General features: G+C 35.6%; 1 protein-coding gene across 4 annotated transcripts in view; it reads left to right on the forward strand.

The window, feature by feature from the left end:
* Positions 1 to 23,912, forward strand: part of Ae2 (Anion exchanger 2) — a 204,962-nt gene that overhangs the window by 44,766 nt on the left and 136,284 nt on the right. For 3 of the 4 annotated variants that reach the window (XM_065218251.1, XM_065218281.1, XM_065218291.1), the window contains exon 2: positions 10,480 to 10,666. In XM_065218251.1, coding sequence (XP_065074323.1) covers positions 10,607 to 10,666 — 60 coding nt within the window. In that variant the 5' untranslated portion in view covers positions 10,480 to 10,606. Of the gene's footprint in view, positions 1 to 10,479; positions 10,667 to 21,439; positions 21,666 to 23,912 lie in introns of those variants that run through there. The other variant, XM_065218259.1, reaches the window with a different exon arrangement.

The following is a 23,912-nucleotide window of genomic DNA, read 5'->3' on the forward strand; positions in this document are numbered from 1 at the left end:
GATAAAACAGCAAAAAAGGGTTATCTTCCATTTAATTAAAGTTAATTAATTTTGGTATCCATGACAGATACGTATTTCGAATACAATGTGCAGTCTTCCTCAGTGTCATTCCCACTTCACACATTCTTTAGTGGGAATGATATTGATGAAGACTGCACATTGTAATCGAAATACGTATCTGTCATGGATACCAAAATTAATTAAGTGGAATTAAATGGAAGATAACCCTTTTTTGCTGTTTTATTTAAGCATTCCAGTAACAACCCAATTTCATTACTTCAATATGTAAGATGTTGACACAAACACAATGCCTAAATAATCTCTATTCATATGATTTTCGATGCACGGAACATTATTACCAGCACCTATTTACTAGAATTAACTGTTGCAAGTTACCCCATCTAAGTAATTCTTTTAAAAATATTGTTTTAAAAATCAAGAGTAGTAAAAAACTAAACGTATACCACTTTTTCGATGCACAGATACTTACTCTAACATATATAAATAAATTTGGGACTCCACAGGCTTGACAATCACTCTAACACTAATTATCTTCTGTACGATTTTTATAAATCACTCGAAAGACCAACATTAAAGTTAACAGGTTAACAGGTCTCTAGGTCCTCTTTTGTCAATTGTGAACAAACCCTCCTGCTTGACTACGTAAATTGGGATGACAGTTTGCTAATGCAATCTATTTGGAAATGTAGTCTTGTTACAAGTTACCCTGTTTGACTGTAACACATAAGAAGTGCTACAAATTGTATTTAGTAAGAAGGGTCCGACTCAGACCTCACCATACGTGAATAAATACAGATTTTTTCTTACCATACTGGCAACCAGCAACTTAGCTTCCCATGAATAGGGGAAATGTCGGCCTAAATGCAACTAATTTAAACCCATACATAAATTCAGCAATCGATTAAATTTTCAATAGTGACCAAAAATATTCATAAGTACCGTCCCAATGACGCGTTGATCTAGATAAAATTGATCAATAGCAGATTTTTAGCGATTGGCCCAATCTTAGATCCATCGGCCAACATTAGAGCCATTTCCCCTACATCAATTATTTTTCTTTTCATTAATAATGCTCGGAGAACATCAGGCATGTGATACAATCGCAAAAGCAGCCAGGCCTACTGTGCAGTGTTTATTGATTTCTGTGTAGATGCCAATGTATTACATGTCATGTTTTATTAAATATAGACAGTGGCTTACATTTTATTCACAGGAAATCGTAGACCGGGGACATACAGTACGAACTGATCCGACCACTCTTTTCAAAAGTTTGGAAGTGACAGAGCTAAGAAAATTAATGCACACCTAATATGTCTACACTGAGGCAAGTTACATTTCTACAATCGAATTTCTTATGGAAATCATAAGTGTGGCTTATGAAACATAAGTCATAATTTAGCTTATAAATCTTAAAACAGTACACTGAGGCAAATGGACGTAAGAATTCCATAAGATCCACTTATGAATTTTAGCCACATGAAATCGGCATGAATTTCATTGATTTGCCTTATGAAAAATAATGTTGACAAAAAAACTATAAAATGGAGCAGGCTGGAACCGAACCATGGCCGTTAAGATTACAAGGCCCGTGTGTAGACCACTCGTCTTTCAACACTTGGGAAAATGATATGGTTAAAGACGTATAAAAGCTCACTTATGATAGATGAAAATCATTCTTAATTCACGGTTATGAAATTCATATGTGTCGTTCATAAGTTGAGCCTTATGAAATTCTTAAGTTTATTTGCCTCAGTGTAGTATAAAATGTAGCAGACTGGAATCGAACCCTGAACGTTCAGATTATTGACTCCGTGATTTGTTCCCACGTCGATCAAAACCTGGGAAATAGAATAGGTCAAAGGTCCAATCGTGCTTACGAAATGCATAACGTATGCCTGTTAGGGTGGCCCAAAATAGCATTTTGTCAGGAAACCCTGGAGGCCACCCTCCAAATGATAGCTTAGGGTGTCAGAAACAAACTTTTGTATGACAGCAACATGGGAAATGTTGAATCGAGTTTTATGAAAAAAAAAGTCCTTTTTTCTTAGCTTATAATCTTTCAAATGTAGTGAAATCTAACCCATTCAATTTTTTACAAATTCTTCAGGGTCTAAACTATAAGAAAAAAATTGTCACGGGTTGTTTTGTGTCTAATTTTGATGCTACAATTTTCTTAATTCTCTAAAACAATGATTTTTTTTGTGCTTAATGACATTTAATCATTGAATTGTGGGGTTCAAACATAACGCTAGTATCCTAATATGAAAGAAAGATGGGAAATTTTTATAACGAACAACATTGCCGAAGACAGTTGGTCCTATTTTGAAATCTCGCTGAGATATTCACGATTTACTGAAGGAATAGGACAATACATTTTTGCAACCGTTTATATACTTTATATATTTACAGTTAAATACAATACAGCTGACATACAATCAGTTAGAGAGGTCTCTGAAGAATTATTCTGAAATTTCTTTATCCTAGGTACGGCCAATATTGGTTGATGTTTTTCATTATCATTAGTTGGATGATACTCGCTTAATTCTCCTGTCAATCCTACACTGTAACAAGGACCACAGTTGGGAATACTATTTTGCAGACAACAGTTATTTTAAATATAACCACGCTTATTGCTGTTAAATCGACTATGACTTCAGTATGGTTGAAAACGAATGTAGACAAGTGTACAATGATTCTGACAAAACTGCTATGCTTGCTCAAACGGCATAGTAATTTTAACAGAAGAAATAATTGAATTAAATGTTTTCTGCAAAAATCTATTGGTGGGGCGTTTAATTTAAACCATCAATGTAGTATTTTTGACAATGGATTTTTTTCCGTGTAGTGTGCACTTTCTGTTGGGTCATTTAAGCTTTGGTGTGTACCTGTGTGTACATAACTTTGATAGGCTACAGTTGCTAAGCAACAGTTGTTTAGTTGTATCAATAATAGACGAGTGCACGGGTGAACTTTTGTTCATCTACCGAAAAAAGTTGACACAAGCTTCGGGCAGTTGCGATGTGGGTTCTCTACAGGTGTGGTGAAAAGAAACTAGTCGACTGTAAAGGTCCAAACGCAATGTGGGTGGAAGCGGAACGGAAATGGAAAGTTTGACAGTTGTCACAAATGACACCAAGAAGCCTAACCGATGTCGATTTGGTTCTAACTAGTTTTCAATCAGACAAGTAGGCTTACTCAAATCGGGCTTTTCCGCTGCCGCTGCCATTCCGCTTCCGCTGTCATTGCGCTTGGGCCTTAATTAATTGTGTATCAGCTACAAATAATAATTATGTTGATGTTAGATTAATTATAAAAACTTGAAAAAAATGTTTTCCTATTCCTTCAGTAAATCGTGAATATATCAGCGAAGTTTTAAGATAGGACCAAACTGTCTTCGAAAAAATTGTTTGTGATGAAATTTTCCATCTTTCTTTTTTGTTCGATTGATACTAGCGTTATGTTTAAATCCCATTTTTGATGATCAAATGCCATTAAGTTTAAAAAAAAATCATTGTTTTAGAGAATTAAGAAAATTGAAGCACCAAAATTAGACACAAAACAACCTGTGACAATTTTTTTCTTATAGTTTGGACCCTAAATAATTTGTAAAAAAAAAATAATGGGTTAGGTTCCACTAAATTAGAAAGAATTACAAATATTGTTTTGATATAAGCTAAGAAAAAGGATATTTTTTCATAAAACTCAAATGAGCAACTCGAAGCAACATTTCCCAGAGTTGCCGTGTTATAAAAGTTTTTTTTCTGACACCCAGTTATCATTTGGAGGGTGAGCTACCAGGTTTCCTGACAAAATGCTATTTTTGATCACCTTTTCTTATGAAATCAAAATTGTCCTGGTTCATAAGTCATGTCTTATGAAATTTTTAAGATTTTATGGTCTCAGTGTAGGATATAGCGCCTATACTCACCTTTCCTTTGACGTCCAATACATGAACAATAACTCTAGTAGGTACTAGCCTTAAATGGCTTACTAGTTGATTTGTGGATGGCATTGTGACCGTTTCCATGTTGGGCACAATTTGTCATTTCGCTCATAATTTTCCTTGTAACGCAACATTTTCGTCATCGCACAACATTTTTCACACTATTTATAATTGGTCCACTTTAACCATATCAAGGTCTGTGATCTGTGGTCGTCGCTTCTGCCTCTGGTTATCTAGGTGCGTTACATACATACATTGGGCTATAAATATAATTACACTGGGACAGGGGACTAATGCACCTCGGGGAAAACACCATATTTGTAAAATAGCATCGGTTATTTTCCCCGGGGTGCATTTTGAGCTGTTTCCCCTACAACTTCAAGTCGCTCCTGCGCTTGGGTTAAACATCAGCGGACTTTTTAGCATCTCTTTGGCATGGTTACGTCAAGGGATGGGACGTTGAAGGATGGGTGTCATTTTACGAACTAAACAGATTAAAAATCTGAATTTAACTATCGCGTCTCCCCTCGTTTAACGAAATTGTTAACAAGCTTGTATACAACATTGTTGATTCATACGAAATTGTGCTCAATTTTACATGAAATATCATTTATCTTTATGCTGAATCTAGCGTAAACATCGTGTCATATACCACAGAAATTTTCGAGAAATTTTCATGCGGTGTACTACTTAGCTCTTGGCTCGAGCACCTACACGAAAAGAAAATCAATTATTTTATTCATGTGTTTCACTTATACATTGTTGCCAAAAGATCAGCCTCTACATTCCATAAGGCAAACCACATAGGTCCTATGAGAATGCATAAAAGGTATTTGTGACCGCTTATACATTTCATTTGACACATGATCTTCATTAACTTTTTGCAAGGCGTCTGCTTATAAGTTGACTTATACATTTTATGAATAATCAGCAATAGAAATTTGCCAAAATGTATAAGGAGATTTCTATCCGTGTAGTCAGGGGCTAGGCTGGGCCAAAATCATTCGTGAATAATAGAATATCCTTCATGTTCACTTGCATAGCTCTGTTCTGTTTGATATTCTGTTGTGTTTTTAATCTAAAGCTCTTGAAGTTTGGTGCTGTAATGTTCTGCTTGAAGTTCGGTTTTGGTGGCGGTCCAGAATTGAGCATTCAATTCCAGCCCAAGCCACATATTTGCGTTTAGAAAAGTTACGGCAACTTTATTGTAACCGGAATAATTTTGAATTTTCCAAAGCAAATAAAATAACGCATATGGCTATTAGACTGATGCAAAATTTGAAATTTCCGCTCCACAGTGCTCAAACGGTTCCAAATTGGGTCCTGATTAGCCTCCCAAAATTTGAACTCATTTAGTGAGAAACTGACTTGGCACAAACCATTTGAAGTTTATATGGGAATGGACAATCCAACCAACGCAATTTCGTCAAAAGTGGATTTATTCAAAAGTGAGATAAATTTTTCGGGCTTTTGCAGGAAAAAAAAAAATTTGGAATATGAAGAGCCGTAGTAAGGTCGTGTTGGTCGTTGGGATGCGGAAGAGTGGCAAATAGTCGCGTTTTAAAATGCAATAGAGTTCAGTGTTCAGTCGAGATCGCTTAACAGGTGTTCAATATTTGTGCCTTCGTTGTTGTGGTTTTTTAATGTCATTAATGTTGAAGCAATCGTCTCCGGTACGTAGATAATCGTTGGTTGGATGGCACTCTGTCGAGACTGCGATAAAACATGGGTTTCTCGGTAAAAAATAGCGTTAGCAAAATTATCGTTGGTAAGCCGTTTTTCATCCTATCTGCGCAAATAAAATTACGAATATTATTTTGAAATTATATTTAGGCTCTAGGACTAAAAACTGGACACTGGTGTCAACATTGGCGCAGTTACTGTAGTTTTCGTTTATCAAAATAATTGTACATCGCGCAAGCTTAGAAAGTTTAATTACTTAAAAACTATTTTTTTTTCAATTGGATAAGATAGAGCTTACTTGTTGTTACAACCATCGTATCGGTTGTACATTATCTTCATCCACAGCTCCGTAAATGAAATACCTGGAAGTAACAAAGAAGCGATCAATCATTTTCTATTATCATGTTCCATCAGTACTAAGGATGATGGCTTAGCGATGATTATAACTTCCACAAAGCCATGTTTCGTCTGAAACCACCGATACTATAAGAATTTCAACGTTATCAGCAGACTACCGAAAATTGAAAGAAAATATATTTAAGATTACCTTCGTTCAAAAGGTGGGCAACGAATGTAATCTAACATGGAATAATTCACTAATGTGAACTGCGTAAGTTTGGAGACATGGGTTTTGTTTTCGTGGGTGTTTATGACGATAATTATATCACGGTATCATTCATGTTGGATATTGAATTTAGCGAGGATGGTAAATTAATTTCTGTGTCATCAAAATTGTTTTAGGCACGGTCACTTTGTACCTGTTCTGATATGTGCTGTGTGGTTAGTTGAAGGTTAACACTAAAGTTTACCCAAGCAACACACATCTATCAAAATAGGTTGCTTCAACTTGATTGTGACTGAAATAAGGTGTATACAAGTAACCTTAACTGTTAAATGACAAGTGTGCTGCTAGGGTATGCTAAGGTATCATAGAAAAGGGAATTATAGCATTCCCTCCATATATGCGGTGGGTGGTAACGCCCAACCACCGCTATTTTTCAGTTGTCCTTCAACCAATTACGTTGATTTTATGTATGTGATTAGTGTCAACCATTGACTAGGTAGTTATCTACAGAAAATCAGCTCAATTTGTTTAAGGACAGTCGAGGAATAGCGGTACCACCCACTACATATATAGATGTACACATATATAGATGATTATGTTTAAGAAAATCACATGAAATTTTACACTATTAACTTAATAAACTTCACAGTTTTTTTTTTACTGATGCATAATCAACAGGCAGCAGCAGTTGTCCATTCGGTGTGGATCACGCAATCACATACCCAGAAGAAGCTATTGACTCGGTGTGTTTTGTTCATTGCGTGCATGAATGATGCAAATAAAATTAGTTGGCTGGCGTCAACCACAAATTATGTAAAAGGTTTTTTATGTTTTTAAATTATTTGACTCTCCCTCCCTAGAAGGAGACTTAAGATTTTAACTGATCGTCCTTCCCCCTAAAATCGTAGTATGTTTTAGAATTTAAATAAAATCACTGAATATTGAGTTGGAAATAATTTAATAAAAATAATCACATATTGATATTATCATTTGATGCATGTTCAGGTATTATGGCATAAAAACTGTTAAAATTAAATAATTTTTTTCGAACTGTTAAATCTCTTATAAGATAATCTATTACATCTAATGACCTCGAAAATGGAAGTGCTTTAGACCTACCTTGGGTGAGATTGACAACATCGTGGATACACTGGAAGAGATAGCGCTTATCATTAAGTTCAAGTCGGAGGAGTCTATGGTGTGTGCATTTAGAATAAACTGATATTAATTAGTTTTCCATTATGCAGATGGAAACGCATGTGGATGACAATATTCATATACAATACATTCAATATGTGCGAGCGTGAGATATTTCCACCTGAAGTCCCGGATTGTGATCTAGCGTTGGCATTGTGGAAATATAAAAACGTGAAGCATGTCGTCCGGGAGAGATTCTCTGTCAAACTGCACCTTGACATGCATACTAGTGGATAAGATGTGTGTGTATATGAACGTGAACAATTTGCATCGCCTCATTTCCTTAATTGGAAGAGAAAATTTGATTTATGACGGGATTAAGAACAAGTGTTTTTTTTTGCAAGATTGAGGGGTACCGGACGAATCTCTGCCCTAAGTTGACGGCCTGTAAGCAACAAAATGATGAATGAAAAAAAAAAAAAATTAGATGAAAAATGAAAAAATGAAAAAAGGACGTAAAACAGAGTGATAGCAGTACGTACGCAACATGGCTTTGGTGGTGCTTCATTTTTTCCTATCATTCTTATGAAGGTTGATACATTTCTTCAAAGTGCCCTGAAGTTCTTCAAAATTTCCAGAATTTCTACGGAATTTCCAAATTGAGCAGGAGCAGAATAGCGGCGCCGGTGGTGTAGTTGTAAGCGTGATTACCGCTCACCCCAGCAGGCCTGGGTTCAATCCCAGTCGAAACCACCGGGATGTTCTGAAGTAAAACATCTCTCACGCCTTCCTTCGGAAGGGAAGTAAAGCCGTTGGTCCTGGTTCATGAGTTGATGGGTCGATAGGTAGGGTCCAGGTGTGGAAACTGCTTCCCTGGCGTCGGTAGCATTGGTAGCATGAGCAGCATGAGCAGCATGAGCATTGACAAGCATACAATTCAGTAGTTGATACTCCGTGATTGACCAGATCTAGCTAAATTTGCACAAAGAACCTTTGGTTTTGGTTCTAACCCACGGTCTGCTCAGTAAGCAAATGTGGCCGCTCTAAAGCGACCGTACCCCTGACGTCATAAATACGACCGACGATCTTTCAAGTCAAGTTATACAAATGAAATTACGTTCGTATTTTGTACTGCGCATTTTTCATTTGAAGAAGAACCTGACATAACAGGTTTGCTCAGTCGTAAAAATGTAATCAGACTGAAGCTAGAAGACTAAGGAATCGTTTAAGTACATGTAGCGAGGTGTTTTGGTGAGAAAATACAGCGAAATTATCGTTTAAAGTTTGGTTGCCGAAAACAGTCAATGGATGCCGAAGCCATCATTTATTCTGTGTTTTCCGATCACGTACTGTCTGAGAGCTCATTCCAGAAGCTTCAACATGAAGTTTTCATTAATTTCTACAAAGCACCCCCAATTTCTTCGATTTTCTCTAAATTTATTCTCTCCGAAATTTTTCGAATTTATCATAAATTTCCTGAATTTCAAAGATGCCCTCTGATTATCTCTAATGAGAATAAAAAAATCACTTAACTTCAGCATAGTTCCTTGATTTTCTATAAAATTCGCTACATAACTTACAACTTAGCTAATTTTCACTCATTTTTCTCAATTTCTACAAAACTACTAAATTCTGCAAAATTATCTAGAGTTGCAACTGTTAACTGAAAGTTTGCTGGGCTTTCATAAAAATAGCTGAATTCCCTGAATTGCTGCACTTCTAGAATGTTTTCAGAACTTCACCGCAGTTCAATGAATGTCTATAAAGTTCTACGATGCGTTTTGAAGGTCTTTGAAGTCTTTTAAATGGGATTCTCATAAAAGTTCCCTTGTAGTTAAAGGAATTATGTTTAATTTGCAAATCTTAATTATTTATTAAGCATAATGAACTTAAAATAGATCAAAAACGATTAAACGAGTTAATTATATGTTTGATGCGATACTTTAATTTAAAAGCTACAACATAAAGTAAGAATGTTTACACAGTTTTTTTTTCAATAACAAAAGATGCACTCCAATCGAATTTTCTTTTTCATTTCGCCAATGCGTTTGTACAGAATTTAAACTCGTAGTACGAATTTGAAATCAAGAAGTAGTGTTAGGTGTTTAACAATATCTCAACAATTGTTGACTCTTTATGCAATCTTAGAGTACCTGTGGAAAGGTAATTCAGAAGCCATTAGAAACATTCAATTTTGGTTAAAAATCCGCTCGAAAAAGAGAGGCTAAGCATGTTAGGTTGTGCCTAGTAGATCCAAAATTATATCCAAACCCTACTTTAAGTTTCTTAAATCAATAATTGTCCAGTTAACAGCAGCCGAATTTCACGTGAATAAATCCCAGTGAATGTAAAACGCGATAGATTTTGGTAGCAAATATTTGCTCAGTAATTCATACGTAATATCACCCCGAACTTCTTATCAGTTGTTGTTTTTGCATTTTGTAAAACAGTTTGTTTTTTATTTCACAAGACAAACATCTCGATAAATGGGTTGCTTTAAATGTTTACCCATAGACTCTGTAAACGAAAAGCTGCGACATATGAATCGGTACTGATCGCAAGATAAAATAGCAATAAATACCACCGGCACACTGCTTTCGCGAGCTAAAAGTTCAATTCTACAAGTACGTACTGCTCCCGAGTTCTGGGGCCCAGTCGGCTTCCTATCGAAGGAGATAACGAAACTTACAAGAGCTACTGTTTCAACTTTATCATTACCGTCACCGCTCAAGTGTAGTTAGTGTTGGCATCGATGATAAAATACTGATTTCCGAACGCGTGTGTTTCAGCGCATGAGTTTATCATTCAATGTAAGCCCCTCGTGACCGTTGAGATAATCAAGTCGTTCGTTGACACCCTTTGATTTTTTTTTTCAATTTTAATTTTTATTTTTGAACATTGCGATAACTGAAAGCCTTAACCGTTGGAAGTTGGTTTCCTATTGTCAGGTGCCAGTAACGATTGCGCGCTGGTCGGTGATTGTTCAATTTTGTTCATCTCGTTTCTTCGTGTGCGTGCGTGGTTGCTAATCATCGTTACGTTTTGTTAGAGCCAAAGGTGCACAGCAGTTTAAATCCTGGTGAACGTAGTATTTAATACCAGTCTTTCTTTTCTCTGTTTTTATTTTCAGATTTTCCGATATCTGTGAGTCATTGAAGAAAACACTAAAGTGTGAGTTGTGATTTAAATTGCGTATTTTGAAAATTTCGTGAGTGTATCGCTTCAGAATAAGCAGGATTCATGCTGTTTGAGAAACAATGAGCCGAAGAGATAACAACGTAAGGAAGCTGTCTTTCCTGGGATTCAATACTAAGGAGGTAAGTGGTGCTGTAGTGTAGTGGGAGTCTAAGAGTTTTGCTCTCTAACAGAACGCTGGGTATCGCCAATCATCAGAAACATACACAACCTCTTAAACTCTTAACATCAATAAATTGGCCATTGCTTAAAGCATAAGCATGAATAATATTCTCGGTTAATTTTTTTTTGTAACTTTATACATCGCCATTTACTAAATGTTCTACCTTATTCTCAAATAACAGTTCGTGTAACTAAGATTATATTTATGTTCAAATAAAAGCATTTATTTTCAAAAAATCTGTTTTCATCACGAGCAGGGCTCCTTGCACTCACTTGCTATAATTTTTTTTTTTCAGAATTATGAAATCATGAGATGGTATAGTGCTAATTAGTGCTTGTAAGTTACAAGATGAGGACGTGAAGTATGTGTTTGACACATAAAATCTGTCAATATTGCTTTCAGTGCGTCACAAACAGCAATTTTACGACTCGTGAGTGCTCACTCTGAGTGAACGCTCACGAATCATAAGATCGCTTATTGTGACGCTCTGAAAGCAAAATTGACAGGTTTTATGAGTCAAACACATACATTAAACCGTCTTCTCATTACTTACAAGTACAGCATATCATTATATCATCTAATGATTGCATAATTCCGAAAAATATGCTTTTATAACAAGTGAGTGGAAGCAACCCTGACACGAAGGCGTTAAGGTTCCCGTAACTGAAACACATTTTTCATAAAGATTTTGAAAAATGCAGTTTTTTTTTATGAAGTAACTATATGTGTGTTTCAAAGTTGCAGCCTCGAGAATTTTACTTTACATCAGTCGTAATTTAACTCGTGAGCAGTGAATTGCAGCATAAATTTTGGATGTAGCTTTTTGTCTTCATTTTTTGGACTCGTAAGACAGGAATAGGTCCTACATGATCCCATATTAGTGTTACACCCTATTTATAAACTCAGTAACATGAATTTTATGAGAAAAAGGCAAATAGCGAGTATGAGTAAATGAACATTAAAAAAATGTACCTGAATAGTCCCAATTTCAATATTTTTCATGCTTATGCTTTTGAATACGACCATTTTATTCATTTTTAACATTGAATTTACTGTATGCCTCATTGATGTTAATATAAATAGTTAGTTTCTTCAGAAAAGATGCATATTTTGATGTTATTTGAAACATGTAAAACACACTGAAAACATAAAATTCTAAATAACTATAGAAAACTAGTTATAGATAGTCTTATGAGAATTGAAATATGCTGTATTGAGTAACATATCCTAAAATTCATATTTCTACAACGTGTTACCGTATGCGTGATAATGTTTGCACCATTGAGCAATGTAAAATAAAAAAATCTCAAAAATTTTGTTTTCGAGTTTTTTTTTTTATTTAAAGGGAGCTTGCTGTAGTCGGGTGGCGTTTAAAACAGGCCTTGGCCTGTGTAGACATTGTCATCTTCTGGAATGAACACCGGGTCCATTTTTTGCCATCGAAAGCCACCAATCCAAACACTTTAACGCTAGCAGGATGCTTGGTCAGATACATGTGCTCGTCGGCAACGTATTTTACCGGAAGAGAACTAATATACCGGTTGGTTCTGGAATTTGATACGGGATCGACGGTAAACATGCTCTCGTCATAGAACAGGATTACCGCATGTTTTCGCTTAAGAAGTTCAAGATTTTCTTGCATCGTTCGACTCGTAGCTCCCGGATGCGGTTGGTAATTATGCGAGTTTTTTCCGTGCCCTCTACTTCGCCCCGCAATCTTCCTTTACGATCTTCACTGATCCCGTGTTCCTTTGCCATTTTCCTTATTGAACGCACTGGATTCACCCGAATCTTCCTTTTGATAGCAGCGATAACCCTTGGAACCCGAGCTGACCTCGGATGACCTGTGGCCACCTTCGCGGATAGTTGTCTTTTTGCGACATTTGTGCGTGGGACAAATCACGAATACGCTGCAACTTCGTCATGGTGCAACTGTCAAACTAAGTAATACATTTTCTTTTATACACAGCCTACTACGGTATGAGCAATAGGTTACGTGCATGCAAAGAAAACCAAGGCATTATATGCACAGGTGAAACGGGAACCTTATTTGTACGATGGTGCAAACATTATCACGCATACGGTAGAAGACATGAACCCGTTATCTCAAAAAGTTATTAAGTTATAAAATGGTTGTTTTTTTTTACTATAGAATATACAAGTTCCAAAAATTTAGAGTGAATACTCTTCCCGGAAAATTTTATTTGACGTTTTGGGATTTTCACGGACATTACGTTCTTTAAAATTTCATAACTCAGTAATCATTGTGAAACAGGGTAAAATTGACTTTAAGGACGTTCGTTTTCTCTCCGGATATTTTTTTATTACATATATTTTCGGTTGCTGATCCATACCCCGAACTATACTGGCTCTGCGTCCCTGCGGCTTGCCGTTGACGTTTTGAAAGTGAGGAGGAACCTTCATCGAACTCGTTATGTTACAGTGCTGAGCCTGATACTTGGTCACTTACATTTAGAGCAATCGAACACATCCGGCCAGAGCGTATGATCACCGTAAGGCGGACCGTCTATGTTCGGAACTGCTACACCAAACGTGACAGGACTGCTTGCTACGGGTTCACTTGGACTGATTTGGTGAGGTTGTTCTTTCTAGTTTTATCTATTTAAACTTCATTTCGATGAATACTATCTTTGATTTGGGTGAGACTCTTCCTTTTAATTTGTTTACATTATACAATTAGTATTCTTAAAAAAATACCAAATAAGGCTGGAACAAATCTCAAGTTTTTCTTTTGTCAACGCCCCACCCTTTAAATTTTGGAATATAACAGAGGGGGAAATTAAAAAAAAATCAGTGTACATTTATTTTTCGAGCATCGCTATTTCATTTGGGTATGGATATTCGCTTTGCTAGATTTTATTATGTTGTAGAATATCACCTTGTTCTTTTACAGAATTTTTACTTAAATCGGTACTAGACCGGTACGGCATAACAGGTCTTTGAAATCGGATCAGCCTTGTTGAAAACGGATTTTATCGAACTCATTCCTAATCTTGCTTGGCAGCTCACTAGGTAAGCCGCTTACAATCTGATTGACCCCCCTTGTTTGCTGCGCTCATTTTCGTCTTGTTCGTTATCCGACATTGTTACTTAATGAATCAATTCTTTTCTAATGTGGTTAAACAATTTCCGAGCTAAATCCAATCTTTTCAAAATTGGTTAAAAATTTTTAGAAGTGAGACCAAATCAGAAACGATTCAGGAAATTCATAATTCAAAGCAGATTCAAAACTGAGTCGAATAACTCATCAACACTTTTCTAACTGAGTCTAAACCTTTCTGTTATGTTATTCAATCTTTTTTTAAAGTTGTCAAAGCTTTCCTGAAGTGATCCAACATATCCCGAACCTAAGCTTTAAATAATTGGTTTCGCATTGTATGGAGTGAGACCACATTAACTGATTAAATCTCTTTCCTAAATGAATCCAAGGTTTCCTGCATTGATTCAACTTTTTCCGAACTTTTTTTTTCTTTCTTTATTTAGGAGATTTTTAGCCGTAGGCTTGTTCATCTCAATTTTTTTCGAACGGGATCCAAACTTGTCTGGACGCGTTTGACAGTTTCCTAAGTGAGCCCTAGATTTTTGTTAACTTGGCATTTGTCAAGGACACAATCTTGTTTAGCTTTCCTAAAAGTGTAGAGATCAGGGTTGCTTCCACTCACTTGCTATAAAACAATGGTTTTCTAAATTATGAGATCATTAGATGATATAATGATATGCTGTACTTGTAAGTAACAAGAAAAGGGTGTAAAGGATGTGTTTAACTCATAAAACCTGTCAATTTCGCTTTCAGAGCATCACAATCGGCGATCTTATGATTCGCGAGCGTTCACTCTGAGTGAGCGCTCACGAATCGTTAAATCGCTGATTGTGACGCACTGAAAGCAATTTTGACAGGTTTAATGTGTCAAACACATACTTCACAACCTCTTCTTGTAACTTACAAGTACTAATTATCATTATCACATCTAATGTTTTCATAATTCGGAAACACATTTTTTTATAGCAAGTGAGTGGAAGTAACCCTGGTAGAGATGTTTCCGAAGTGAACCGACACCTTTTGACGTAGGACTACGTCTGTGATCTCTGTATGGGGGTATACTTTGTGAAAACCGGAAATGGAACATGTAGCAAAATTATGAAAGATTTTGAACGTTAATAACTCAGCTGCCCCTGGAACAATTTCAATAATTTTATCACTAATCTATCAGAAATATTTCTACGCATCTGTTAAATTTAGGACTTCATTATTTTTCAAAATGTCACTATTGAAAATTGCACGAATGTGTAACGGTAACTATGATAGTTAAAATTATCACCGATTCCCTGCGAAAAGCGATTTCCCTAACACAGACTTCAAAGTTGAATTTCATCCGGTCTCACAAAATGGTGTGTATTCAATCAACGCGTGGTGAGTGGTGGTGTTCTCCAGTACACAACGACTCCCCGTAAGCAGCGAGCTGCAGTCCACATGAGCATCCATAGAAGGAGGAAGAAGGCACACCGCTATTGATCGGAATCAGTAGCTCTTCATGAGTCGCTGTGAGCCATCTATGTCAAGCACATCATACTAAAGAGTATAAAACGAGAGAACCTGCTCAAAGTCCTATTCCTACATAAAATGCAAGCTTCTGCTGCAGTTAGAAAATAAGATTGATTTTGTAAGACCACGTCACCATTGCGTACAATCCCATAGGGCTGTCCCTTGTAGTTTTTAGTTTAAAGTTTCCAAATGGAGTCCAACCTTTTCTGAAGTGGTTCAATACCTTCCTTAGGGAGTCCAAACTTTTCTATTGAGTGATTGAATCATATTTAATGTTAGTCTGAGCTTTCCTGAAGCTATTTAACTAACTTTCAACAAAGATTCCGCTCTCCTAGACCCCTTATTTGTTCTTGTGAGATTCATATCCTTTGAAAATTAGGCTGAGATTTTAAAAAATGGACCTTCGTTTGTTCATACCTGATTTTTAAGCATACACAATTGTTTAAAAAACAGGGTTTATATCCACAAAAGTACATATTTTTTATAGAAATTTGAGTATCTTGATCAGCCAAGCTGGATTTTGGCTCCGTCCTTTGAAAAATAGGCTTGGATTTTATAGAATGGACTTTCGTGTGTTCATACCTGATGGTAGATTTTTTTTAAAACCAGATTGGGTTTCAATTCTATCGTTTGAAATTTGTGCTTGGATTTTATAGAATGGAACCAGCTGAATCCATACGTGAAGGACCAACCTGGGTAATATTCACAAAAGAAGGTTAGGTTAGGGTTTCATTGTTAAGGAGGCTTTCAGCTGGTTCGGCTTCAGTTTCACAAAAGTAGGTATGTTCATAGAAATTTGATTTTTCTGTTTTTTCGAACTGAATTTTGGCTCCTATCTTTCAAAACTAGGCTTGAATTTTAAAGAATATAATTTGCTGAAACCATACGTGAGGGTTGAATTTCTCAATTTGTGTGAACACCGAGTTCAATTTAACAAAAGTACGTATTTTCATAGAAACTTTGATTTTCTGTTCTGCCAAGTTGAATTTCGGCTCCAATATTTTAAAAATAGACTTGGATTTTCTATAATGGACCTTGCTGAATCCATACGTCAGGGTTGAATTTTTGAGTTTTTGTGAAAACCGTGTTTAAATTCACAAAAATACGTATTTTGATGGAAGTTTGGGTTTCCTGTTCTGCCAAGTTGAATTTCGGCTCCGACAATTTAAAAATAGACTTGGATTTTATAGAGTGGACCTTGCTGAATCTATACGTGATGGTACATTTTTTAAAGTATGCACAAGTTTTTAGAAAACTGGGTTCAAATTCTCAAAAGTACGTATTTTTATAAAAATTTGTGTTTCCTATTCAACCAAGTTGAGTTTCGGCGCCTTCTTTTGAATTGGATTTTATAGAAATAGAAATTTCATAGAAATTTGGTTTTTTGGTTCGTCAAATTGCATTTTGGCTCATATTTTTGAAACATAAGCTTGTATTTTATTGAATGGACCTTGCTGAATTCAGGTTTAAATTGACAAAAGCACGTATTTTTGATAAAATGCTCTTTATGTTCAGCCAAGATGGATTCTGGCTCCTTCCTCGAAATATTAGGCTTGAATTTTGTTGAATAGACCTTCCTGAATCCATCCGCACAATTTTTGAGAAACTGAGTTTAAATTCACAAAGTAGGTATTTTCATATCAATTTGGGTTTCCTGTTCTGCCATGTTATATTTGAATAAGGAGGAAACTATCGAAAACAGAACGTTTTTTAAAGAACTATTACGTTTGTAGTATTCCGCTTGATGGTTTTCCCGGAATTCATAAAAATCAAAAAATCAGTTGCATTGATCCTACTCATCTACATTATTACCAATGTCCTTCGTCAAAAGGATACAAAAACTTATGCTGAAATGTCTTGTTGATAACCCGAGTGTTACACATACTAAAGTCAACATTCATGGCTTCAGTTATGCATTATTGTCAAAAATCACGACTTCAAAGAAGTATAATACAAAAGCAAAGGCTAAAAAGTTATGTAAACGCTTGAAATATGTGGTTTAGATGTGATGTAAAACGAATTTCGAATGTTTTATTTTTTATCCCCCCCCCCCTCCTATGCTAGCGAGGGCAGCGTTAATGGCTAAAACAATTACTAAGGGGTTGATTATACGTCAATTAAAAAGGAAATTATCAACAAATATAATCTGATATTAGTTTTCCTAGAAATATATCACAGTGGTGGAAAATTTGCAAATTAAAATCAAGGAAAAACAACGATGGAAATTTTTTCAAAAAATATTTGTTTGTTTGAAAATGTCTTAGATTTCTGAAAAGGTTTTTCATGATTATCTTTGCTATTTCCACCAACGGTTCAATCTCTGCCTAGGTCAAGAGAATTTTTCTGAGGCAAAAAACTCACTGGTCACGTTAACTACCGTTAACACCTTAAAAAAGAACACCATAGTCAAGGAAGTGAAACTATTACATCTCAAAATCAATCGCATCATTTTATTCTGCAAGCGCTTTAATCTCGATATTTGTGTTGCACTGGCCACGAATAAAATGGAAGACCAAAAGTCTAGATAAGGAAAGATGATTGATTTGTATAGCTGTAGCAACTTGATCAATTATAATCGTTATTACAGGTAAAACTGTCAGGAATCGAATGAAATTGGTTTCATGAATAAGACAGTACATGCTGTTGTTCAGGCGGGTTTAATCCTAAAATTACTTTTTTTGTAATAATAACTCTCATTTTTTTAAACCGTGATGATGAAACTAATCCTACGTTCATTAGCAACGTAGATGAGATTTCAGACCTCTATGCGATAAAATCGACAATATATATATTTAGTAATTTGTATGGACAGTAGACATTCGCTAACCCCCTCTTCCTTTAAAGTGCTCCGTGGTTTATGAACACCCCCTAATACGGTTCTCCAGTATGATTTTTTTTTTCTGTGAAGTTAATTCGATTGAGCCTTATCAAATAAATTAATAAACAAGGTAACTCTTAGCATGAGGCATGGAAAGGATGATTAAATTGCCTGGTACATGTTTCGTCAGGAAAACGTCAAATATGTGTGTACCCTTCATTATTACCTTATTTTATGACAATAAAGTTATATTTTAAAATTATTATCAAGAGATACAAAAGACAATTTGAACCAACTATAGAGCAATAGTAGTGAAATTAAAAAATCTTATACTAATTCGCCATAATCTTCAAACAAACTTCAAACCATTGGCGCAACGCTTAAACTTTCATAAATCTTTGCACAGGCTCATATTTTTCGTTTATGAATCAAACTGAACGGGTGGCCTATATGATTGTACTGTTTTCAAAATGAAACACCCTAGTTAACAGTTTTTAGTGGTTTAATAGAATGACATGGACTGAACATCAACTACTGTGCGTGGTGGTTATAACTCAGAAGAACATGCATTATTACGTCATGATTTTATACCAAATTTATCTTAAAATTAAGCTTGATTATAAGTAAAAAAAGAACAATGACCTACCTCCTTTATCACCAGATTAAATATTATCGTATCCACCCGAAACTGGTAAATTCAATAATGCCGTTCTATGAGACGATAAGCGTGCCAAAAGCGCCAATCTTATTTAAACCATTTTAGCAATGATGAATTGCTTTGTTGTCGCCTATAGACAATCTGGAGACGGATTTAATTGCAAGTGGCTATATATTTCCCAATAGCACTTGATACGCATTTATCTGATGAGATTGGAACGTATTTTGGCACAATGCTGGCTAAATTTGCCGCAAAAGGTGTTATCAATTGGCTATAAACTGCTTTCGTCAGAATCGTCGACATCGTGCAGCTAGAGTAGGACCCTTATTACAGATTTCACGTCACGATGAATACGAAGTGAAGTGATAAATTTCTCTCACGGTGAAGTCGTTCTCATTTGATTTGCCCGGGATTCACTTCAATGTATAATTAAATTATATGCTATAATTTATCATACCGAAACAAACTTTTGCCTATAATTCTTCGAGAGCACCACCAATTTATGTGAATTTCTTAGGGAAAGTCTGGCTTTTAAAGACTATCCAAACAAGTGCCTAAACATTGAGTTTTATTTTACACAGAAGTCGAAAACCTCAAAACGAACTTTTGCTTAACTTGAAATTTTGTTCCAAATTTGTTAGATCTGAGGAAAATTCCATGACGATAGTGAAAAGAATTCCTGGTAATTTCATAATAAATTCTTGTTCTGAGTAGAATTTCTAGAGAGTTCGAATCATAATCCTAAGAAAATTCAGAGGGAATTGAATTCTGAGGACAAATTCCAAGGAAAATCCAAAAATAATTTCAGCTGCCTTCCTGCACATTCGATTGCCGTCAATGGATGGCAATCGGTGTCCGTCGGTGATTAGCACTAGATTGCGGAACAGCGACCGACGTTAAATAAAGGAAAGAAGAAGAATTTCAATTGGCTTCTCAAGAGAGTTCCAAGGGAATACTGAGAAGAAAAATCACATTTTGAGATTAGATTCTTTTTTTAATAACCTTTCAAGGCAAATTTTGAGAAGAATGTAGAGAATTCTTAGCATAATGTCAAGACTTATCTGAGGTGAAGAATGAATTCCAGGGATAATGTAGATAAGAATATAGAGAATTTTGAACACAATTTCAAGACTTATCTCAGGAGAATTGTATTTGATATTTCATGTAGAATTCTAGCGATTAGAAAATAGAATTATGAAAGCAAGTTTGACTAAATTCTTGGAAGAAATGTAAAGAAAATTTCAAGGGCATTTCGGAGAGATTCTAAAATTCATTTCAGAAAAATTCTGAAAAAAAACTCAGGGAAGGGAATTGATTATTTAAAAATTGATGAGAACATTGAAAAACAAAAACACTGTAAACATTTCTATACTAATTTTCAAGGCACCTAGTTTAAATTTAGACAAATTTGGCTGTCTTTGTAATTACTCTTTGAACTTAGTGATGCTTTCTGCTGAATCCCATTCGATAGTATGTTTAATTTAAATGTTTATCTAAATGGTCACCATGCAAATTTCAATTTCGATTAAATTACTCATCTAGTGACATCTTCGACCTAATCTTAGCCTGTTGGCTTCTGGTCTAATACTTCATCTTAAAAAAAAGGTTGCAACCCCACCCACCTCAATTCTAAAGCCTGGCTACACCCTAGACGTAGAGATAATCTTCGAATAAATGCGGACGCTGCTTAGATTTACCAGGGTACGTAACATACCTAGAAATCTGGATGTATTTTTATTCAATCAAGTGGTTTCGAGATAGAACCGATATCTTTTGTGTGAATTGTGATTGCGAATGTAATAATAACTAGTCAACCCAAGTAATATGACATAACAATGGGACGAGATTGGGATTGAATCACAAAGATAATAACTGTCCAAGTATAGAGCCTTGATAAATGCATTTGCTATCAGTTTAAGGTGAAGTGCGTCAGAGTTCATTGAATGATGCTGGCAAAAGTTCGATTTTAGTAACAACATTCGGCTATCAGTTGGGAAAACCCCTAAATTCCTTTGAAAAAATAATATCAAAATTTAGGCTCTACCATTCATACCCTGTCTCGGGTTGCTCGAGAGGTTATGTTTTTCATTTTTGCATGGTATCCAACTAGAAATAGTACGAAGAAATGTGTCAATATTGTAAATACGATTTCGTTCGATAAACACTCCGTTACGTATTGAAATCACTCGTACTATGGTGCAATAGAATGCAAAATTCTACTCTCTTTCCCTCGTAAGAACATCTACTACAACAATTACCCAGTTGTCATGTGTTCAAACAACCCGCCGAGTCTATTATCGAAAAGTCATTATATATCGTTCTGTTTGTAAAAACACCAAAGTGCCGAGTATATGAGTATTAAAAAAACACAAAAACAGAGACTAAACAAATGCCTTATTCTCACTGAGCGATATGTGTACACAGTTCCACTACATTCCCTAGTCGGCCGGCGGCGTGCTTCTCCGAAATGGGAAAAAATGACCTGAACAATCGCTCATCGTCGGTAGTACGATGGTTGATGGCACCGGAAATGGACACCGCACTCGGTTCCTCATCGTAGTAGATGTGCTGTGCAGTCGCGTGTCTCTCACGTTTCTTTCCCATCAATTCCCGGTTTAAGTGTCACTCCAGAGAAATCACCCTTCAGGCTGAATTGGTCTTTCGTCTTTGGTACTTTCGAAGATTTAAGTGTGTGAAGATTATGGCCATTATGGTGTACATCATTGTGATTTGCTGCAAGTGGTGCCACTTGAGCCATGCGGCTGTAAAATAGCTATCGAGCGTGCACTGATAAGACACGCGATAATCACCCGAGCGAACGCAAATATTTAGCTCCTAGTTGGAAGAGACAAAAGAGTGCGGCGGACAGCATGAGCAAAGTGTCCCCGCTTGTGAAGTTCAGGGCCAAGGCGTTTCCGGTGAGTACTGGATTTCATAAATACATAATCTATCAGCTCTCTGATTCATTGATAGCAACTAGGTGGTTATAGTAGAGAGCCAAATCAACTAGAGTTCGATTCGTGGTCCGATCTAGAAGTTATTCGGGTTAGAAATTTGCTCGTCTGGGAATAAAGTGTTATATTGATTAGAAAGTAATTAATCAAAATAAATGTGGAGGCTGTTCATGAACCACGTGACACTGTATGGGGTGGGGGCTTTTGAGTGTATATATTTATTTTCAAAAATGTATGGATGATTGCCTACGAAGGAAGGGGTGGTTGTCTAAAATCTCTCAGAAATGGTCAACGTAGTTTGTGAATAGCACTGAAGTTGTGGATATGCGCTGAATTTAAACGTTGGAAAGATCAAAAGCACAGAAATAAAAGCGCAAAATATGTTAACCGACTGATTGCGGTTATTTACAATTATGCTTTCGTAGAAGGATCCGATATTTTTCAAGAACTGAACAGTGATTGAAATAAAGTTGGCTGTAGTTACTTTAGCATACTTATCGAATCCACGGCAATTTAGTAAAAAGTGAATTTATCAGTGATTATTAAACTAATACTGGACGTGAACCACGCCACTGACCTTACAAGATATGATTGACACAAAGCATTATAGCACAAAGAGTTGAGAGACTAGAGTTCTAGCAACTAAATTTAATAATACAGCAATGACCCAATTTCGTCAGACTTTTATCTTACAATAATTTCACAAATCCTTAATTGCTAACCTTTTTCATTCAACTTCAAGATGGATGTTTATACTTACAACCACTGAAAATGCACATGGGCTTCGTAGAACATTAGAAAAGATTTTCAAAAAGGGGCTCACAAAATCGAGTCATCAATGTACTGTTCATCAACTGCATCAATTTGCATTATATGGAAATTTACAAATATTCAACAAAAAATCAAAAATATAGGGAAATTGGTTTAAAACGGGCATTTCCCACCGTCTGCGGTATATAAGAGCAATCAATTTCTTGGACCTTTAAACTAGGAATACTGTTGTATTGCAAATCGGTTTATTTTTGTATTTTTTTATTTGGTTGAAAATTTGCAGAAACGTTCCTTATGACCGACTTTGCCGTTTTGCATCTTCATATCACCATTTTGAATCCAGCCTTATTTTTAAAAAGGGCCTTTGATGTTTTGGGCAGTATTGCAGATAATAGATAATAAAATTTGAAAAAAATATGCTCTCTAAAAAAATTACCCAACTTTTATTTTTAATTTAAAATAAAATCTTAAAAACTATTTTTTCTCAAAATATGTTTTTTTGTATTTTTTATTTGTTGATATGTTTTAGGGGTACAAAAAATGCCTAGGATGCTCAAATAATTGGCTAAGCTGTTAAATGTAGGCTAACAACACAATCAGGTAGGGTAGTCCTCTAGCAGTTGGTATAGTTTGTATAGTTTGAGCAACAATTGAAAAGGGCCTATGAGCATTTGTGAGTAAAATTGTGACAGTCCTTCGATCGCAAACCGTAAATAAACAGTACTGTCGAGTAGGGAAAAGTTACCGTGGAAGCTACATGGGCGGTCAAAACAAAAGCTGATAGGGCTGACTGGGCTGAAACATCGCCCCTTTCAATTGACGATGTTATTTATCTCAGACTAATTCGAGAATTTGATATAACTAAACCCCTTGAAAATTTAAAGTCAATCAAAACTTTTATGCATAATGCATTTTTTGAAATATGTAATGATCTTTATTTTATTTTCAAGGATTAATTTGTAGTAACAGTATATAATGAAGTATAGGTTTCCTGTGGTAAAAATATTTTTTTTTTCAGTAAACAGCAATTCAAAACTAATAATTTCTAGTAGGGGAACAGGGAGCAAAATTAACAATTAACCTTTTAAACGGAATCATTCAAATTATATTCATGTAGATGAATTAAAATATAAAAGGTACATTGGTTGAAAGACCTGTGCGTTGAATTGACTGATATTTGAATGAATAAGCACTTAATATCATTAATTGTTCACTTTACCCCGTATGCCAATTTTACTCCCACTTTCCCTAATAATCACATTTCAACTAAGGATAAGAGCAAAAAGTTTGAGAATTCATATAATCTAATCTAATCTAATACAAACGCAGCCAGTACGAGAAAGCATCCTGGAAAATGATTAGGTTAGATGAGGTCTAATCATTTTTCTTGTCTAAGTGATGTTTCCAGCATATCTGAGATATGATATAAACATCAATACG

Source organism: Ochlerotatus camptorhynchus, unplaced genomic scaffold, assembly GCF_037179485.1.
Source record: "Ochlerotatus camptorhynchus isolate MF236.1 unplaced genomic scaffold, CSIRO-AGI_Acam_v1.1 ptg000008l, whole genome shotgun sequence".
Lineage (NCBI taxonomy): Eukaryota > Metazoa > Arthropoda > Insecta > Diptera > Culicidae > Ochlerotatus > Ochlerotatus camptorhynchus.